The 20643-nt window shown below is 50.4% G+C and overlaps 1 protein-coding gene across 3 annotated transcripts; it reads right to left on the bottom strand.

Moving 5' to 3' along the window:
- Positions 1-484: 484 nt before the first annotated feature.
- Positions 485-18877, bottom strand: NOM1 (nucleolar protein with MIF4G domain 1). Of its 3 annotated transcripts, XR_003311613.4 has the most exons (12): positions 17837-18877; positions 15985-16112; positions 14329-14524; positions 10879-11202; positions 9022-9132; positions 7653-7820; positions 6760-6881; positions 5480-5612; positions 4831-4962; positions 3208-3317; positions 2603-2857; positions 485-1674 (listed from the first exon to the last, which is right to left on the bottom strand). XR_003311613.4 is itself a non-coding variant. In XM_026479225.4 (11 exons), the coding sequence occupies exons 1-11, from the start codon at positions 18848-18850 to the stop codon at positions 2683-2685; spliced, it is 2613 nt and encodes an 870-aa protein (XP_026335010.2). In that variant the 5' UTR covers positions 18851-18877; the 3' UTR covers positions 485-2682. The 3 variants fall into 3 exon arrangements, 2 of the variants coding, with proteins under 2 accessions (XP_026335010.2, XP_044248193.2); XM_026479225.4 differs by having other exon boundaries at positions 485-2857; XM_044392258.3 differs by lacking the exons at positions 485-1674; positions 2603-2857 and adding an exon at positions 2868-3083.
- Positions 18878-20643: the final 1766 nt, after the last annotated feature.

Genomic DNA, 20643 nt, shown 5'->3' with positions numbered 1-20643 from the left:
AGGGAATGAACTGGACCTCCCCTCCACCCACTCCAGCTCCTCCTGCTAACCCAGGTGCCCCAAGTCCAAGCAAACCACGGAAACCCTATCACTGTTCACACTGGAAGGCCTAATTAACGTTTTACAAAAAAGAGGCAAAGGTGATTTGCTTAATTATTTTTGTGAAAAAACATCAAGGGTATTTAAAACTTTGAAGGATGAGTTCTGCATTATGAATGCCTTATAAAAATTCCTTATTTTGAAATAATTTAAAACTTACAGAGAAGTTGTAAGAATATACTTGGTCTGTATAAACGTCACCCAGATCCACTACTGGTTAACGTTTTGCCTCCTTTGCTTCATCTGCATCTTTGGGCAAAGAGGGAGGGGAGGAGAGAGACGGAGACTGTGTGTTTTAGGTGTAGCCCAAACCACAGGCTAGGCAGATCTCCTAAACATGGAAAGATAAGGTTCTTTCAAAATAAACCTTCACTGGCACTTTAAATAAAATACAAAAAATAATTTTATTTATACATTTTAGTACATTAAACATTAGTTCCTTATTCTCTATTTTAAAGATGAAATCCTCCAGGGGCTCCTGGCTGGCTCAGTCGGTAGAGCGTCCGACTCCTGATCTTGGGCGCGTGAGTCCAAGCCCCACATTGGATAGAGATTACTTGAAGGGAAAAAAAAGACGAAATCCCCTAAAAGACAAGTTCCTCTCAGAAATTCTATCAATACAATAGTTCTCAACCTGCATCACAAGAAGTCCAAAAATTTACATATACACCAAGCACTGACGGCAGTATTTTCCAAATGCTGGGTACTGTTGTAATACATTTAAAAAACCTATATATTTACAAACAAGTCTGAATTCACAGCAGCTTTTGATCAGGATATAATTATTTTCTGAAAGCATACTAACACGTGATAACCCATTATTCTGCTGTTAAAAAGGGCTTTTACACTCAAAAAGACCAAATTTATGGATAACCTGCCATATAATACATGCAAGACTTGGACATTAGGAATTAAGTCACAAGTATATTCCATGGCAAAGGGACATTTTTATTGTTTTAATAACAAAAAACAATATAAAAAGGGGATTCAGTTGACAGAAGTTTATCTTCAGCAAAAAGTCGGCCTGAGCCCAGCCACGCCCCCAGCTAGGTTCCGTGCACGTCAGGGATGGGGGAACCGTTCTTCCCGGTCTTAGCGGCTGCCCCCACAGTGAAAGGCCTCAGGTCAGTTCCGCGAGTCTTCAAGGAAGCAGGAGCTTGCACCGAATGCAAGTCGACTGTGTCAGGAAGCACGCGGTTTAGCTCGACTGACACATTTTCCTTCCGAGCCAGACTTTTGGATGCAGGCAGCAGTGCCAGGTTTCAGCGGAGGCGGGCACCTGGATTAGAACTGACCGCTGCTGGCCTGACCCCAAGCTGCAGAGAGAGTGGAGGCCCTCAGCGAGCGCACTCTGTTCTCTGGGGATGAGGTTCAGAACCGGCTGGGAGACATGGGTGTGGTGTGGCCATTGGGGGGTCAACAAGCACAGGAGAGGCCATCAGACAGGTTTCCATGTTCCTGGCGCATTGAAGACTTAAACCACTAGTTCAGGGACGCACGCGGAGACGCTTACGACTTCGCGTGATTTCTAAACACGAACTGCTGTCGGGTCACGTAAAGATGGCGTTTGAAATTCTGCGATAAAGAGGAGTTTGCACAGGGGTGACCTCACTCAGTCCAGGTGACCACCCTACGGGACAGCGCGCTGCTGGTCATGTGCTGATGCTGTAGAAAATCCTATTCTATACACACATTTTGATGACTTTTCAGTAACTGAAGATGACACTGAACTCAAATTTGCAGCACTTAACAGAAGCAAATTCTAAGAGCAGAAGACCAGACAACTTGTCGATGTATGACTTACTTCTTCACAGAATCAGCCAGGGCTGATTGTACTCGTGGGGTGTGTCTTTCACTAGATAAACGTTGGTTCCTCGCAGGTGGCAGTTGTTTTACTCACACTTACTCCTAGAACCCGGCTCACAGGCACACCCACCAAGTGCCCGATATCTATCCGGTGACTTCAAAGTTATTTAATAAAGTGCTTTACAACCTGGAGTTGATGAGCGTAAGTGACAGACACACACGGGAAGTGTCCTTCCCTCGGCACGTGAGAATTCTGGGCAAGCGCTGGTGGGCTGCTCCCGCAGGCACCATGCTGTGCAGGTAACTGCTTTTCCAACACACTCGCGGTCCCAATTCTTGAAATAAATCAATTTAGTATCCCGTACCATGTTTAACTAATGGTTTCTGAACTTTAAATCAATACATAAAAAAGATAAAAAACGCATCAACTTCTTTATAACTGCACCCCCTAGTGGACTATTTGTCTAGTGAAAAATAAGACCATCACACACGTGATCACAGCCACACCGCACCCTCAGAGAACATGTCCCGTGTCTGCCTGTCCTTCCCTCCCTACCTTCTCTTCACCCCATTCTATCTACCGACATGAGAAAACGGTTTAAAACATAAACACAATACAACCTTGAATTGAGCAATTATCTAAAACACAGTATCTTAAATACAACAGACCGTGGCATAGCTCCCCAAGCTTGCATACCTGGCTAGCGGAATAAGCCTTTTGGGTTTAAAAAGGACATTTTCAGACAAATGACCACCGCACTCCTCTCCGTTTCCGGACTACATTCTCAGCGAAGCCTTGCCTTGCAGAGCCTTAGTCGAGAGGTCCGCCCTCTCTCTCAGCAGGCCGGCCTCCTCTGCACTCGAGTGCAGCTCCGCGTTCCTCAACAGGAAGTGGCTGATGAAGAGCCTCAGGCCTTCTCTCAACAAGCCCAGCTTCGGGTTGTCACACACTCTGGGAAAGAGGCGCGGAAACGGGCGTCAGTGATGAGCTCGTCTCTCCAGGCCGTGGTGTCTAGGGATCTCCAGTTGGGAGACACAACCTAACTGCGCTGAACACAGAATTCTCCACTAAGAGCTTCACAACATGGGCCACATGTTCGAGATCGTCACCAGTTTGCTGTTGGGCAAGTTTCATGTTCCCCGAATTAAACGTGTAACGTATCGGCTTAAACTGAAAACTGAAAATAACGTATTAGCTGCACCTAGTGTGTAATGACCTCGCTTTTTCTAAGTCAGCGTAAACGAAAACAATTCTCTTTATCTCTTTTCCACATGTTTTAACAAAACAAGCTGGGAACATACCTTGCAAAAATGGAACCAAGGTCTTCAACTTCTGTTTCCATTAACAGAATATATAACACTTTCCGTAAAAAGTGGACTCTGGGTTTATCCAATTCACTGAATTCAACTACCTAATTAGAGTCAGGACAGAGAGAACAAGCTACATTTAGTCAATGTTTTCAATAATTTCTAAAAATAGTTAGAGTAAAAAATTACCCGCCCCCTTGAAGTAAGGCTGTTTCCAGCTACAGAAGGTGAAGAGCTGCGGGCAAGGGTGTGGGGCCTCGCGCGCTCTGCCAGCAGGGGTGTGCACACCGCTGTCGAGAGCAACCTGCCCGGCGGGGCTTTCCATGAATCAGGAATTTAATTCTAGAATCCAAACATATGTATCTCCATGCCTTAAAGAAACTACCCCCTGATTAAAACCATACATAGAAAATTAAGATCTAGGAGAATATCACTCATATAATACGTATATTCCCTAAGAATTGCCTATAAATTCTGGTACACTTACACAATAGAATACGGCACAGAAGTGATAAGATCAGAAAAGAGAATCACAGATATTAATATGGATATACTTCAAACTCATGCTGACTTAAAGAACTGTGAGAGGATATTCGGAACGTGGGGTAGGACAACGCTGTCCACACGGAGTGTGACAGCGTGTGACACGAGAGGACGTGCCATCTGTGGGAAGAGTTCCAAAGCACGCCTGAGAACCAGAGAGGCGCCTGTGAATGGGTGGTGGTGGGAGGGGGAGTGAGGACCCCAGCACGAGCTTCAAGGACAGCTCTAGGTTCTGCTGAAACTCCTCTGCTGGGAGCTTAACACTTGAGTGAACTGAAGGCAAGATCTAGTCCAGCAACAGGAAGGCCTGTACTCTCCATGCTTTGTACCACTGTCATTTTTGGAAAGCGGTATAAGGCTCAGTGGCCCAAACCTAGTCCCACACCCCACAGACACACAGTGAGCCCGCCTCAGTGCCCTGGTGGATGGATACAGACACACAGCAGGAGCTTTGCATCAGCAGGAACTGTGCGTCTGCAGTCCGTCTGCAGGCCAGGGAGCAAGAGGCACAGAAGTCCAGGCCTGGGCACTCTCTCTGGCCCTCAGGATCCCTCCCTGCTCCTGTTTCGGGGAGGCCAGGCCCACTTGTCCCGCTGTGCAGGCCGGCGGCCACCTCCAATCGCACATCCACTGTCTTGGTTCCCCTGTCCACTCCAGACCAACAGCAGGGCACCTCACGCCTCACTGGCTTGGATGTGACGCAGAAACACGGCAGGGCTGGGGCGCGGCCGGGGGACACCATGAAGGAAGCAGCAGTGGAGTCCTGCACCGCAGCTCCCCGTCCTCCTCCCGACGCAGTAGCGGCCAATGGAGGACTCAGAACTAGGACCTGCACATGAGTCCGAAGGGCAAACGAGGGTCTCGGAGACGAGCGCACAACTGGAACCGCGCCTTGTTTACCAGGGACATTTACACTGCAAGCCACTCCGGCTACTTTCTAGGACGGCTACGGTGTTATAAACATACTTTCCAGGTAAGTCAGAATCTAAAGAAATGCATTTTCTTAAGGTCCCAAGTAGAAAGAATCATACTATCGTTTTCATTGCTTTTAATAATTTCATCCATGATACAAACCTTTAAAATAGAAAGTGGAAGCGATTTCGTCTTCAGCAAGTGGGCTACCAGGTGAACCAAATTAGAGAAATTAGTGGCTGGCAAATTTTCTAAGTCCCGAAATTTATCCCATATGCTGAACTGGAAAGTCATCTAATAGAACAATGGAATAATAAGAAGAAAGAGTTACAGTGCAGTCCACTGTTAGAACAAGTCGCTAAGGACGTAATCTAGACGCATTCTACTCCTTGTTCACTTGTCGTGTCTTCAAAGTCGAGTCAGGATGAGCCAGGAGCAACACACCCTCCTTTCCTACACAGTAATTTCTTTCTGTTGTGGGTTTTCCCCTCCAAACGGCAGAAATGTTGAGAAAGATCAGAGAAGGCTGGTGTCACCTAAGGTCAAGGAGGCACTCCCCCGGGGACGCGGCCACACGAAAAGCGGGCCCAGCAATCCTTTGCCCCAGTCATGCCGCCTCTGCGACGCCCACCTGCTCTCCTTGAGAGGGGGCCTGGCCGTAGGGTGTGGGCCCTGGGACCGTCCCCTGCACACGGCGCTCAGCCCAGGCTGGACGCCTCACTCAGGGCGCTCGTTCCCGGTGGGGTGACCAGACAGAGCGTCTAGGGAAACAGCAGAGCACAGGTGACTGGCGGGCTGCTAGCGGGGTTACCTGGAAGCTCCTCTGGTGCTCACAGAACTTGCCAGCCAGGAACGCATAGAAAGGGTTGTAGGTTTTCTCCTGAAGGCAGCAATCCACGAGAACATGAACGATCTCCCGCTCCTGCTGGTCCTTTAGTCTAAGCCTGCGAAACAGAGACGGTGAGGAGTAAGAGATCTTTCAGAGCACATCCTGCCTGGCAGTCTGGTTCAAAGGGAACAGAGGAGAGGGGGTGGGAGTCATAAGACAGGTATTGCGGGCAGGCCTGTCCTCGTGCCGGGTATTCCGCATTTGAAGCACATAATGGAAAATTAATATCAGATTTGTTGAGAAGTATGTTGTAAAGATACACAGGTACTTTATTTTATTTTTTTTTTTTATTTTTTTATTTTTTTTTTATTTATTATTTTTTTTTAATGATTTTTTATTATATTATGTTAGTCACCATACAGTACATCCCCGGTTTCCGATGTAAGGCTCGATGATTCATTAGTTGTGTATAACACCCAGTGCACCATGCAATACGTGCCCTCCTTACTACCCATCACCGGTCTATCCCATTCCCCCACCCCCCTCCCCTCTGAAGTCCTCAGTTTGTTTCTCATAGTCCATAGTCTCTCATGTTTCATTCCCCCTTCTGATTACCCCCCCTTTCTTTATCCCTTTCTTCCCCTACTGATCATCCTAGTTCTTATGTTCCATAGATGAGAGAAATCATATGATAGTTGTCTTTCTCTGCTTGACTTATTTCACTTAGCATTATCTCCTCCAGTGCCGTCCATGTTGTAGCAAATGTTGAGAACTCGTTCTTTCTGATAGCTGAGTAATATTCCATTGTATATATGGACCACAACTTCTTAATCCAGTCATCTGTTGAAGGGCATCTCGGCTCCTTCCACGATTTAGCTATGATACACAGGTACTTTAAAAATCTTTTTACAATTCATTACAGAAACTATACTAAGAAGTTTTTAATTTAGAAGTAATCAGGAAGACAACGTCAATATGAGGATTTTAAGCAATTTATGACAACCAACAGTCACTGTGATTAATCAGTTGGTCACCTAATGCTTTTAATCAAAATATATCATAAAATTTCCAATTTGGAACCACAAGTGGCCAATTAGCAGGAGCAAGACTGCTGACCAGAAGATGCCCGGACCAAGGCAGGAGGGCAGAGAGGACAGCCCAGCTGCCCCGAGCAGCATCTGACCTGACCCTCCCTAACACAAACCTCAACTGGGCTGATTTCTTCAACAACATCTAATCAAGGAGTTTGCACTAATGCTTACTTCAGAAGCTTCTCAAACGCGTCCAAAAAATCTTCACTAGTCATTATTGTACAGAATATGTTTCTCCTGACATCAGTGTTCATTCTCTGCTTTCGGGCGAGTTCTAGTATCTTCCCACTAACCTGAAAGAGGGGTAGGGCAATTAAGGCACAGACCACACAGGTGTTTCAAGGAAAAGTTAGTCTGGTTTACTGTGGTTACAAAGTTTCTAAAAGATAACATGCATGTTTCCATGGCTTTACCGAAGATTGATTATAAGTTACATGGAAATACATATATGTGAATGCTAAGTCTTTATTCCTGGTTATGCCCCCATAAGAGAAAGCCACAGCAAGAGACAAGGCAAACACAGGAGGAGAAAACCGCCTGATTCCGGGGAGCTTCTCAGGAGCAGCACGACTTGTCAGTCTAGGCAATAATGACATAAATTAGAGAGAAGTGGCCATGGCCAGAAGAGCCAGGACGATGAGGCGTGACATGGGATCCTGAGAGATAAAAGGGTATTAGGAGAAAATGAAGGAAATCTGAATAACATATGGACTTCAGCAAATACAAAGAAATACAAGGAATTTTGACAATCTGAAATCTGCCTAATGGACCGGAAGCCACCCCTCCTGGGAAACAGCTGTCTGCCTCTCCAGACTGGTCTCTGCAACTTGAGGGCTCGTTTTCCTATGCTCCCCTCATTCCACTCAACTTTAAGTCCTTTACGTGTGCTACTTTGGGACTTAAACCATAGAAACTCCATGAAATTCTATCACAAAACAGTAAGTTTCTTTAAGGTCTCTGAAGAAACCCATGCCAGTACACCTCAGAAGCACATGACGAATAAAGTGGCTCCTCCAGGGCACACCGCAGGACGTGGGGGCGGGGGCAGCACAGGATTCTCGTACCATCCCGGAGGGCTGCTTCTCCAGGATCTTCTGCTGACTGTTGTCAATCATGGGGGCCCCGCTCCACGCGGACCCCACGATCCACCAGCGCCCGGTCTGCTCGGCGTTCAGGACAGCGTCCCACGACACTCGGAGCTGAGTTTCCGTGCCCGAGCCAGCGCTGCGCACCTGAGAGAAAGGAGCTAGTGAAACACTTCCGCTGGCTCACAGTCTGCACTACTGTCGCTCTCGGGCCTCTTCTGTTTCTGATCACGGAACTGCTGGCTCACGAATACCGTACTCAGTCACTGACGACTGGGACAGGGAGCCAGTTTGCAATAGCACCAAAGATAGAGGTAAACTCTGCTTTTGTCTGAGGTCTGTGGGTCTATCACCCCAAACACGGCTGTCTTTGGAAAGCTGTCACACCAGGGAAGAGGTTTGGACGCAGGCCTCAAGGAGAGCTGCATGGAACTGGTGGTGAGAACTTGCCTAGGAGTGCCTGGGGTTTGCCGAGCCAACGATTCCAGACCTGCCAGAGCCAGGGCTGAAGGACCCCCGGCTGGGGATGTCAGTGGGTCTCAGCTGCGGCCCCTCATCAGGAGTAGCTGGGGAGCTTCAACAGGTGAGACCCCCCCAACGCTGACTTCAGTGGTCTGGGCGGGACCCTGGCCTAAGCCCTCTTTCAAAGCAGAGAGTTCTATTGCATGGCCCGAGTTGAGCACCACAGGCTAAGTGCTGGGGACGCTGAACTCACAGGGACGGCCCTGCACCCGGGCCACTCTGAGGGTCTCACCACAGAAATGGGACGTTTCCTTACTGTATCTTGGAACTTTTTTTTTTTAAGATTTAAGATTTTTAAAATTCATTTTAGAGCGAGAGGGTGCATGCACAAGCAGGGGGAGGGGCAGAGGGAGAGAGAATCTGAAGGAGACTCCAACTGCCCGCGGACACGGAGCCTGACACGGGGCTAGGCCTCACCACCCCAAGATACGACCTGAGCTGAGATCAGGAGTTGGCTGCTCAACCAACAGAGTCACCCAGGTACCCCTCTTGGAACTCTGATTAACCAGATATGGCACCTGACTGACCGCTCCAACTGCCTTCCATGGCTTCACAACCAGTCCATGTAGACATGGGAGCTCACGGTGAGCAAGAAGCGAAGGTGCCTCACCAGGGGCGCCTTGGGGGCTTAGTTGGTGAAGCGTCTGCCTTCGGCTCAGGTCATGATCCTGGGGTCCTGGGTTCGAGTCCCACGTTGGGCTCTCTGCTCAGCGGAGAGCACCTGCTTTGCCCTCTGCCCTTCCCCCTGCTTGTGCTCAATCTCTCCCTAATAAATAAATAAAATCTTTAAAAATGAAAAAAAGAAAAGAAAAAGAAAGTGCCTTACCAAAGCTCTCTGTAACTTCCTGAGCTTCTCCACGGGCTCGGGATCGTAGCCTGGGATCTTACGCATGTCATTGTTCTTCAGAGCCAACATGGTCTCCAGCATAAACCGGACCTTAAAGAAAACGGAAACAGAAGAAACCATCGTTTCACACAGCCTGAACAACGGACCTCCGACCTGGGAAGAACGACTCCGGCCACGCACAGGGTCAGCACCGCCCACGTGTAAACCGGAGATGCTCTTCCGGGGAAACAGTTGCCGCCAACAGGAACCTCTGGCTCGGGAGCACATGTTTCAATATGACTGTGTCACCCGGCCTCTACTGGGACCCCGAGCACCCCGAGATCTGCCGTTCTCCCCTCCGCCCCCCACCACCTCTGACCCACCCCCAGTACCCCTCCCGCCTCTCGGTCTTAGCTGCCCTCTCTCTCCACTATATTTCAACTTCTTCCCCATTCCTGGCCTTCTCACCTTTTTTAACTTTTAAATTGAAAACATCATAATTCGAGAAAAGTTGCAAGAATAAAAAAGAATTTATGCATATCTTTCTCTGAGATTCCCCCAGATACTACCTATTTTTTGAGATCTAATTCACACACCATAAACCTCACCCGTTTACAAGTGTACACTGAGCACATTCAGGGGTGTGCAGCTACCACGATCAATTTCAGAACATCTTCATTGTCCCCACAAAGAAACCCCAAACTCATTATGGGCACTCCCCATCCCCCCATCCCCGAAAACAGAAGCTCCTTCCTGCCTCTGCTGACTTTTGTGTTTTAAACTTGGCCTCTGAGCATTCAATCCAGGGACAAGTGCTTCCTTGGGACACTCTGGGACCTGGCTCCAGGAGCCTCCCCGTCCCCCCTCCCCTCAACAATGCAGTGAATGCTGGCACTCTAAAACCTCAGGGCTCTGTCCACTCCCCACTGGACGCCAGCAACTTCCAGCCTGCACAGCTCCTGAGACCGTACCGCTTCATGGCTGATCCCAGCACTTCATTTCAGGATTTCCAAAGTGGGCCTGTCTTCCCTCCTGAGTCTGTCTCCTCCTATTGTCCTGCTGTCCACTAGGGGTAACGCTGGCCCTTCCCATCCTTCACATCCACCTTTCCCTCCAGCCCACGCCCCCTGGTCACTTCTGACTCCTAACCTCACACCCCCTGCTACTTATGCTAAGGCTCCCTGTCAGACCTCTGCGGTGGTGTCTCCTGCCCTGTCCACCTCTTTTCTTGGTATAGTCAAAGTGCCATGGAAACGGCATACATCATTTACCTGCTTAGAACCCTTCAGGTGCCTCTAGGATAAAATCCCAAGTCCCTGAAAGGGTTTACAAGGCCTACTGAGGCCAGCCTCTGCCCGTTCCTCCTGCCCTGCTCCCCTGAAGGCTCCCGACATGAACACTTCTCTTGTTCCTAAAGTGATATCCTTTCTCCCCTTATGGGCTTCCGTGGCTCACCCATGCCTCTCAACCGGCAGATGAGGAAGGAGCCACAATCAGCCCCCATTTCCTAGATGGGGAAACCAAGGCTTGGAAGACTCAGGACCCGTCACTGTTAAGCAGCACAGCGGGAAATCCAAGAGCGCTGACGCCCGAGGCCTCTGTCACGCAGCCTTCCTCAGTAAACATTTTTTGAATAGATAAATGTTAAAGAAACGGATTCTTAAATTCACAGAATATTTGACTTCTTAGCAGAAAAACAAGTTCATTCACATACTGATGATAAAGCCACAAAACCTGATGAGACAGAAGACAATGGGGATCACTAAGAAATTAAATGTGATTTTACCCCAAATACTTATTTTTAAGCTCTGGTCAGTGTGTGAGCGCTCAGGCACTCAGAAAGCAGGTCAGGCGTACCCTGGTTTGGTCCTGGAACTTGCCAGTGGCCTCGCTGGCCTTGGCCTGGGCTTCCATGATCAGTTCCTTAAGTGACAAAGCATCATCTTTTCTCAACGAGAAGCCTACATTTTTCAGCATTAACAGGGTCAGTTCGATATCTTTTTCTGTGAACGTTCCGATAAGTTTTTTCAAAACGTCAAAGACCAGGCAAGCCTGCACCACATGGAAGTTATACAAATGGGCGACGACGGCAAGCAGGTTCTCACACTCCTTCCCTGGGCCTCCGCTCTTATAGACAGCATCAAACCTCCTCACCACGGCCTCCAAAAAGTGAGCGCCGACCTGGACAAGGAGAGCAGAGAAAGCATCACTGTAAACATGTAAAAATCAAACATTAACAAGCTATTCGTAGGAATCCGTCTTCCTCTTTCAACAAACTTAAATGTATGTTGAAAAAAATCAGTGTTTTTTAAGTTAACATATAAAATATACACACAGTAGGGCATAAACTCCAACACGGCGTGGACTTTAAAGACAGAAGTCTAAATGTACAGCACGTACATGTGGGAGGGCTACAGTGAATGACGACACGAGGCCATCTGCCGTGGCCCCCAGACCCCTAAGTACATCCTCTGGTCTTTGAAATCAACAAGGTCGTATTTTTGGCCAGCACCCATTCTGGTTCCCTAAAAAAATAAAATTATTAAAAATGTTAAGAACACATCTACAGCTCTAAAAATGTACTGCTATTAATAACACTTGCTTCTCCGGCTCAAGCTCAGGCTGGAGGGGACAGAGGCAGAGGCTCGGTGCTGGCAGGGAGGAACGTCGGCCACGAAATGACCACCTGAAACGTGGATGAGGAAGAATACACCCTCCTACTACGACTACTGTACTGTGTTCAGATATGACCTGAAGAGAAACCAGAACTCTGCAGATAGCAAGAAAAACTCGGGCATAAAACATACTTAGATATGTTTCCAATCACATAAGTAGAATAATTACGTTAACATTCATCAAAATTTTAGATTCCAGTTAATATCTTCAAAATAAAATATAACTTAGTATGACTTTTATTTTTTAGCATGTTATTTTTCACTAATCTGCACCCCACGTGGTGCTGGAGCTCTCAACCCCAAGATTAAGAGCTGCACGCACCACAAGCTGAGTGTGCCAGACGCCCCTACTTGGGATACATTTAAAATACAAGTAACATTCATACTGCTGACGTTACTTAAGAACACACATTAATTCTGACTTGGGGAATTTAATGCAGATCTGTACAAAGCTGATTTTTATTTCTAAACTACCAAGAAGCAGCTGAGTAACTGACAACATGGGCTTCGTAACAGACTCTGTCCTTCCGTGAATTCCCGGGAGGGAGTTTCTCGCAGAGAACGGCCAAGAAGCGTAACGGTGCCGTCCCGAGGCCTCGTTAGCTAACTACCATAACTGCTTCCCACGGAATGAGTCGCTTCAGGTGTCCGTTGTGTTAGCGGACGTCTGAATGAGAAGTAGGACCAGTCACCTCCTATGTTCAAGTCCAGTGAATCCCTGCATATTGGGGGCGGTTGGGCTACAGCTTTAACTGTAACTCAAACTACTGTCTCTGAGCATCCTCCTGATTACGAAGTACACGGGGTGACGCAGGAGGACAGGGGGCGTGAGCAAAGCCGTCTAATGACAGCACTGAATCGTGGCACTCCCACAACACCAGGAATGGCATCTGGTGGTTCCATTATGCTTCATAATGAAGAGAAGGGACTCACAGGGTCTCATGCGAAAATGAGGACAGTTCTTAGAAATAAAACAATTACTTCAGAAGAGAGATTCTCTAAATAGCCGGCACAGACGTCGCGCGGAGAGTCCTGCTGCCCAGAAGACTCGGGGCCTGTGCCTCTCTGGCCCCACCTCCCCACGCCCAGAAGGTCCTAGAATCTGCACCTTCCAAACCTCCCAGGCCGTGACTGCTGCTGGGTGGGAAAGCCTGGTTCCAAGGTTGTCTAGGGAAAGCCATGAAGCCTGCAGTGGCAGGACACACGGTGAGGAGAAGAGACTTTCGACCCGAAAACATCCTCCCGCATCAGGCGGAAGTTAGTACGACTAACCAACCTCTACTGAGCACTTCCTACGGGCCATGCCCCCGAATGCGCTCTCCGCAGGCAGCACTCGCTGAAGCGGCTCTACGCGGGAAGAAACTGGCGCAGAGACTGCCAGGTCCGCGGCCACACGGCAGACGCAGCACCGTCTTCTCCACACGGCACACTGCTTTCACCGCAGAACCTCTCGAGGCACGGAGGGCAGTGAGTCCGAAAGGTCTGTGGCCTTAAAGTGAGCCCTGCCCAGGCCTGCTCTACAAGACTCCAGGGAGTTCTGGGAGCCGATGACGAAAGAGAGAGAAAAGCGTGCAGACCCGGGTGCTGACAACTGCCGCAGAGCACCCTGTGGCCGCCACCTCGGCACCAGCTCACAGCTCTCCCGGGCTCTGCTGTGGGTGTGAGATGGGGCTGCCCACCCTCCTGGCCCTGCTCGGAACTGGGAGGACAGGTGGAAGGGACGCAGCAATGTGCGGCCCTGACCCCGGCGCCAGGCTGTCCACGGTGCTTTGCTGCCGAAGCCCATTCCTGGGAGGAGGGCAATCCGAAGACAAAGAAACCAACACCACCATGAAAGATACGGCCCCACAGAAAGACCCAAAGAGTCAGTGAGTTCTTCTAAGTATGAACATCACCTGGGAAAAATGAAGGCCTGCTCGCTAACGGTCCGTTCATTCCCGGGCCTCAGTATAAGCTCCTGTGAGCGGAGCGGTTTCCTCCAACAACCCTGGGATAGACCGCACTGGGGGAGCGGAATACTGCCCGGGAGGCTGTGAGTCACCGTCTGAGGTGACAGAAGAGGTCTTTCTGTCAGAACTGGGGCCGGCACCACACAGCCCCCCCGACACTAACCCAGAGAGCCACCGAGCGAGGACAAAGAGCACAGGACGAGTGGGGACAACTGCTCGCTGGGCAGCACCCACCTCATACCAGCCCTCACGCAGGAGCTTTACACGCACTGTCCAACGGTGTCCTGACAAAGGCCCCGCTTCGCAGACCGATGCAGGAAGGTCTGGGACTGCCTGGAGGGCGCCCAGGCAGCTCCAAGCCTCGGCCCTGCCACATATCGCCCTCACTTTATTAAATCGGGGTTTAGCTCCCTTGCTGCTGGCCTCCTTACATATGAAAGAGGAATACCTGAGTAGGAAGACCACACAGACCACTGTGCACGATACCTGAAACGAGTCCCTGTTAGAGCTGGAACACAAAGGAAACGAAGGCAAGTCCAAAATGTCAGTCCAGAGAAAAATAAACGACAAAGGCACGTTAGAGTGGACCAAACACAAGACCAAGTGTTCCCGAGCCAGAGACAGCATGGTGTCTGGCGCATGGGGCCCGCGGTGAAGCGCGGCGCAGGGGAAGTGAGCCCTACCTCGACCCCGACCGTGTGGTGGAGAACACTGAGCAGGAGCACGTGTTCCCTCACCAGCCTGCTGGGCATGACGGCGTCCGGAGCGCAGGCACTCAGGAGGACGCCCGTCAGAGTGTCGTTCATGTCCTTCCTGCTGTGGGCCATGTACAGCTCCTCCAGCTGCCCGCTGATGGACGCCATGCTCGGCTCACTCAACCTGCAGACAATGGTCAAGGCGGAGCAGCAGTGAGGCCTCACAGCAGGAATGATGTTTCAGATCGATTTAAAAAAAACGAAACCAACACACCCTATGTTATGTACACATTTAACCCAAGAACAGCTTTTATCTCGCCCCAATAACCCAGCATATACTGCACGTAATAGCACACAACCCTCTGGAATCCTGCAGTTACCTAACCGCTGTCTTTCCACTTGACATGTGGCCCTGGGGAAGCACACACCGGACTCTCCTTAAGACCACAAGGATACTCCACTGGTACCCTAACCCAGCGTCCCAGGCAGAAGCAGGGAGGCATCCTTACTTAGCACATCAGTACGTGCTGTTGGGAAAAAGTCCAACTTTTCCACTTTTTGGTCAGTGGCCAGCATAAAAATCTTTAGTCCCCACACTGAGAAAAGGTTGCTCCACTTACTAGGTAGAGGGGAAGGATGGATACGCACCCGGAAGATGCTCACTGCCCCTGTGCGGACACTGACCACTCAAATAGCACGTTTGGTAAAATTCCAGGATGTACAGTGTTTTTTGTTTTAAAAATTTCTTTAGGGGTAGCTGGGTGACTCAGTCAGTTAAGCATCTGCCTTCTGCCCAGATCATGATCCTGGGGTCTCGGGATCGAGCCCCACATCGGGCTCCCTGCTCAGCGGGCGAGTCTGCTTTCTCTCTCCCTCTGACCCATCCCCCCGACTTGTGTGCACACATGCACACTCTCTCTCAGATAAATAAATAAAATCTTACAAATTTTTAAAAAGATTTATTAGAGAGAGACTGCAAGTGTACGAGGGAGCGAGTATGGGGGGAGGGGCAGAGGGAGAGGAAGAGAGCATCTCAAGTTGACTCTTGCTGAGTGCAGAGCCCAATGTGGGCTCGATCTCATGACCCTGAGATCAGGACCTGAGCTGAAATCAAGAGTTGGACGCCCAACGGACTGAGTCACCCAGGCCCCCTGGAAATAGTGTTTTGTTTTCATTAAAAACAAAGCAGTGGGTGTGTGTGTGTGGGGGGGACTGGGTGTGACCACAAAGGCGAGGAAGAGAGTCACGTGGTGCTGGGAAGGCCCTGTCTTCACTGTGGGCAGGGATCTGACGTCTCCTGCCGCAGAGAACGCACACACGTGCGACCACAAGGAATGAGCACGGGGGCTGCAGACCACATTTCTGAGCCGGAGCCACCACAGTGGGGGAAGGCCCTACCAGCCGTGTTCCTGGGACTTCCGAGAACCACCACGTGGGCACCTGTGTGGCTTTCAGACTCTGAAGGGCTCAAAATACCAAATGGAAAAGGTGGGCTTCCTGCTTTTCAGGGTACAGATCTGGCTGCAGCAGGACAGGAACAGAAAGGCGCCGACAACCACCGCAGCCGGAGTCAGTGAGTTTCTTTAATTTTAGCAAACAAGACAAGCTGTTGGCACGGCGCGGGATGGCAATGGGCGAGGTTACCTGTTGATCAGACCTTTGACGTGTTTCTGTAGTCTCTCCAGTCCCTCCTTTTTCTGACCACCTGCTGTTTCCTCAGCTTGCCTCACATGAGGGGGGATGTACTTGCCGTCATTTTCACAAAGACTCTCCTTGAAAGGACAGAATTACAAAAATTTTACACTGAACAAGTTCCACTTCACTGCTTGCTATGTTCACATTTATGTATTAGGGTCCCGAGGACGGGCAGAAGCTGTAACTACTGACCACTGTGGCTTAATCCACGTCAGAAATTTGCTGAGCGTCCTGGGGAGTCCTGAGTGGGCGCTCCACTCACAGCCTGCTGGGGGGTCCCCGCTGCCGTGACTGTCAGCGCACGTTCTCATCGCGTTCTCCGCCCTGTAACTCCGCAGACCTGGCTGCGCCGCCCAGGATCTGCCCACCAGAGCTCTCCGACCTGCACTTGCCCAGGCTTAATTTATGGCCAGCACGGCAGTACATAAGCACCTCAACTAAATGCATCTCTCTGCAGTTTTGCAGGGAGAGTGTCCTAAAATAACTTCCAACTTGTTCAAAACTAATATGTAGGTATACATGACAAAATCAAAATCAATCCGTTGCTCACTATTTCCTAGATCATCCACGGGGAAGGTTACAAATCATTACCACTGACCAACACTCCCTGGGCACCTAAACAAGGGCTTTAGGTGACAAACGTTTGTAAGGCATGACCCATGCTGTTAGGGAGTTTAAACTTAATTGGAGAAATCACGTTTACGTACATAGAAACTGTTGCTCTTGGACACCATTAGTTCAGACTGTATGTTAATTATACCTCAAAAGGCTGTGAAAGAAAAGGAGAGGAACTGACAGCAGTTAAAGATTGCTCACAAAGTGCCCGATGCTAAGGCACAGGGTAGAAACGAAAGCCAGTTAGTTCATATACTTAAGATGGGGAAAGACTCCCAGAGGTGTCCTATGTGAACAGATAACCACAGGCAGTGAGAAGATGAGGAAAGACCGTGCAGGCAGAAGGAATACATATATTTAGGGGCAGAGAGCTGTAACAGTGAGATGCGAGGAAGGAAGTGCATGCCATCACAGGATGCCTGTAAGGTGCATGCTGAGGTGAAGCTATTTTAAAGCAAGGGGCCAGCCTGTGAAGGCCCTGACTGCTGTCATGGCTTTTGAACTTGATCTTCAATGTACAACTTTATTCAAGGGAATGTTGTAGACTAGCTCTGTGTTTCAAAGATTCACTACAGGAGCAGCTGGACAGGAAATGGACTAGGTGAGGGCAGAGCCAAGTGGGGGGTGAGAGATGTCCTTGCAATACATCAGAGGCCAGAACAGAGCAAACGGGGAGGGGATTCAAAGTCAGGTTTGGAGGCTGAGGCAGTAAACACCGAATGAAGGAGATGCCACCTTAGGACAACTGGTGGGAACGGCCATTAACTTTCTCAGATAAAAAAATCCTTAGGGGGCGCCTGGGTGGCTCAGTCGTTAAGCATCTGCCTGACGTTGGCTCAGGGCGTGATCCCAGCGTTCCGGGATCGAGCCCCGCATCGGGCTCCTCCGCTGGGAGCCTGCTTCTTCCTCTCCCACTCCCCCTGCTTGTGTTCCCTCTCTCGCTGGCCATTTCTCTGTCAAATATATAAATAAAATCTTTAAAAGAACAAAAACAAAAATTCTTGGAGATGTTTTTTCCCTGAACTCTTTATCATGTAAATTAAAAAGCATAATAGACATAATAACCTGATTCACCCACACTTGGCTCAATATTACCAATACATCAATAGGTCACTTGTGTCCCACTCTTGCGACCACTGGTTATTTCGGGAAAAACCCCACAGAATTTAGGTTGTTCACACCATACCTGATCTGCTGTGTCAGAGTCCTCAGAGGAAGGTTCACTCCTTTCTTCTGCAAAGCGGACTCTCTTTTGGTTCCTTTCCCACGTGGCTCTCCCTTCTGCTGTTTTTTGCTCATCCTTTTCTACATCCTCTTCCTCCACCTGTGCTCCGGCTTCTGCTCCCAGCTTGCTCTTTTCTTCTTCCACATCCTCCTCTCCCCCTTCACCGTCGGTGCCACTCTCTAAGTCACTTTCGTCACTCTCTAAGTCACTTTCGGGGAGAGTCTGTCCGGCATCCTCTACCTCTTCCTCCTCACTGCTGCTTTCATACAAGCCACTATTTTTTCCGGACCCCAGGGCTCCCAGGATGTAGTCGAGCCCATCGCGAGCAAAGCTAAGCGGTACGGAGCTACCACCTCCTTTCTTTTTGCGCTTGTTCAAGCCAAGGCACCGCTCCAGCTTTCGGATCTCCCGGTCCTCCTCCTCGTTGGCCGCCAGAAGCGCCCGTTTCCGAGCGGCAGCGGCGGCTGCAGAGGGCCTTGTTGTCCTGGGGGGACCTCTGGCCTCGGTGCGGGCCCGCGCGCCCTTGGCCTGGGGAGGTCGCGGCCCCGCCGTCGGCGGTGGGGCCCGACGAGGGGACGGCTGGCCGCCCTCCCCCACCGCCTCCGCCACCTCCTCCGCCAGGGGGCCGTGAGCTCCCCCGACGCCGCCGCCCGGACCCGGGCCCTGCGCGGGGCCCGCAGTCCTCTGCAGCCGGCGCGCCTTCTTCAGGTGCCGCTTCTCCTTCCTCAGCTCCCTGCGGCTTTTCCTTCCGCCCACCCGCCCGCGTCCCCCCGTCCGGGGCCCCGCGGAGCCGCCGGGGATCTCACCCTCGGAGCTCGCCTGCACGAACTCCTCCACAGCTAGCTTTAGCCGCTTCAGGGCCCCTTCTGTGCCGTCCCCCAGCCCGCGGCGTACCCCACGTCCATGCCGCCTATAAGGCCCGCGCCCCCGGCGGCCGCGCCGGCCCGTGACTCCGGCGCTTGCGGACGCCGCCATTTTCCAGGATGCGCCTACTCCAACTTCCGGTCGGGGCGGGACTTCCGGGCAGAGCGGGCGCTGAGCGGGACGGGACGGCGCCCCCTGCTGGCGGGAGGGCGGTAGCGCAGGGAACCGCCCAGGAGCCAACGGCTTCTGCTCTCCTAACACTTTGTAAATGCTAACTGCGTGACGAGTACATAAATACGTGCTCATTGAATGCGTGAAACCTTACAGCTTACGGGAAAGAGGCCTCTTGGCGACCTGCTACAGAAGTAAGCGTAGTTGTCTGTAGGGCGTGACTCTTCAGACGTGCTTGCTTCTCATACATCCGTAGGGAAAATATTAGTGTTATTTCCTGTGTGTATTTTACGGGGAAACTTCATCTAAGCTTATTATTCTGAAACTTGCTTATTTTCACTCAACCTCAGGCCTCGGATCTCTCCACATACGGTGTAATGGCTCACCTCATTATTTATTAGGGTTGCCATGCTCCTTGACTTATCAGTACACCTGTCCCCGGAAGAAGGCATTCGGTCTGCTGGAGGCTGGGAATGTGACCTTATTGGAAATAGGGTCTTTGCAGCTGTAACCAAGTTAAGAGGAGGTTACACCTGAAACAAATATCACACTGTATGCTAGTCATACTTCAATTAAAAAAAAAAAGGTAAGAGGAGGTTTTCCTGGACATCCCAGTGGGAAGTTTGGACACACAGGGAGAAGTCACAAAGAAGCAGCTACCAGCCAAGGAATAGCAAGATTTGCGGGAACCAGGGGAGCTGGAAGAGTTCTGGAACAGATTCTCTGCTGGAGCCCGGGGAAGCAAGCAGCCCTGCCCACACTTCGATTTCCCACGTCCAGCTTCAGGACTGAAACCATGAATTTCTGTTGTTTTAAGCTGCCTGGTGTGTGGTGCTTTGTTACCAGGTAATTTATACTAGCAAACTAGTAGAGCAGACAGGAAGGAGGGAAGTAGAAGCAAGCAGTACTCATGGCCTGCTGGTGAAGAGAAATGAAAAACTTCGGGAAGGACAAGAGTGACAACCAAATAAAAGTTCAGAACTCAGAGTGCTCAACAGCCTGGGCTCTGGGGCTGGGATTCAAATCCTGACCCCACCACTTCCTAGCTGTGTGATCTGCTCAACCTCGCTGAGTCTCAGTTTCTCTATCTGCAAAATGGGCAGATGATAGTGCCTATCCCATAAGGCTGTTGTAAAAATGAAGGAGGTTTTAAAAAACAACTTCCTTGTTTCGTTTCATGGTGGAACTTACACTGCTCCCCTCTTGCTGTCCCTCAGTGGCTCTGCCAGGCCCGCTCTCAGTTCTTGGTCTGTTACACCTTCACTCCGTGTCCGATGCTACTAGTCATCTCCTTTCTCGTCTTTATTTGGGGCTGTGGTGCTCCTCAGGTCTACCGGTGAGGGCTTGTTTGTCCGGGCTACGAACACTCTGGGAATGACTATTTCAGAGGCTGAAGGTAGGAGCCGTGGGGAGAGATGCAGCGTTGTCCACCTGTGCAGATCACGAAGTTCCAGGAGAGAAGTGTCAGGGGAGGCAGGGTCTCCTGGGGCAGCCCCCAGTCCTGGGGGTCTGGGGAGCAGGAGCGGGACGCTGAGGTGCTGGCCCACCGCTGTTTTCCTGGGTGCCTCCCCTCCCGGCCCCTCTCCATGTGCAAGGGCGAAGCAAGAGCAGGGATGAGGAAGCTTGTCTCCACGTGTCCTCACCTCCAGGCTCTGCGGGGCTCTCGCTTCTGCTGTTACGCCCTGGGGTCCATGCTTCCCTCTTGTTGAATAATTTCTCCGATAGTCATTGGG

This window comes from Ursus arctos, unplaced genomic scaffold (assembly GCF_023065955.2).
Source record: "Ursus arctos isolate Adak ecotype North America unplaced genomic scaffold, UrsArc2.0 scaffold_3, whole genome shotgun sequence".
Classification (NCBI taxonomy): domain Eukaryota; kingdom Metazoa; phylum Chordata; class Mammalia; order Carnivora; family Ursidae; genus Ursus; species Ursus arctos.
Note: the sequence above shows the minus strand (reverse complement) of the source record. Positions and strands in the feature narration are given on the sequence as shown.

Coding starts and splice junctions, on each gene's coding strand:
- NOM1 (XM_026479225.4), bottom strand. CDS start 18,850: ATGGCGGCGTCCGCAAGCGCCGGAGTCACGGGCCGGCGCGGCCGCCGG. Junction 7,821..9,021: donor GGAAGTTACAGAGAGCTTTG/GTAAGGCACTTT, acceptor CCTTTCTCTCAG/GTGCGCAGCGCTGGCTCGGG. Junction 5,613..6,759: donor GCGTTTGAGAAGCTTCTGAA/GTAAGCATTAGT, acceptor TCTGTTTCGCAG/GCTTAGACTAAAGGACCAGC.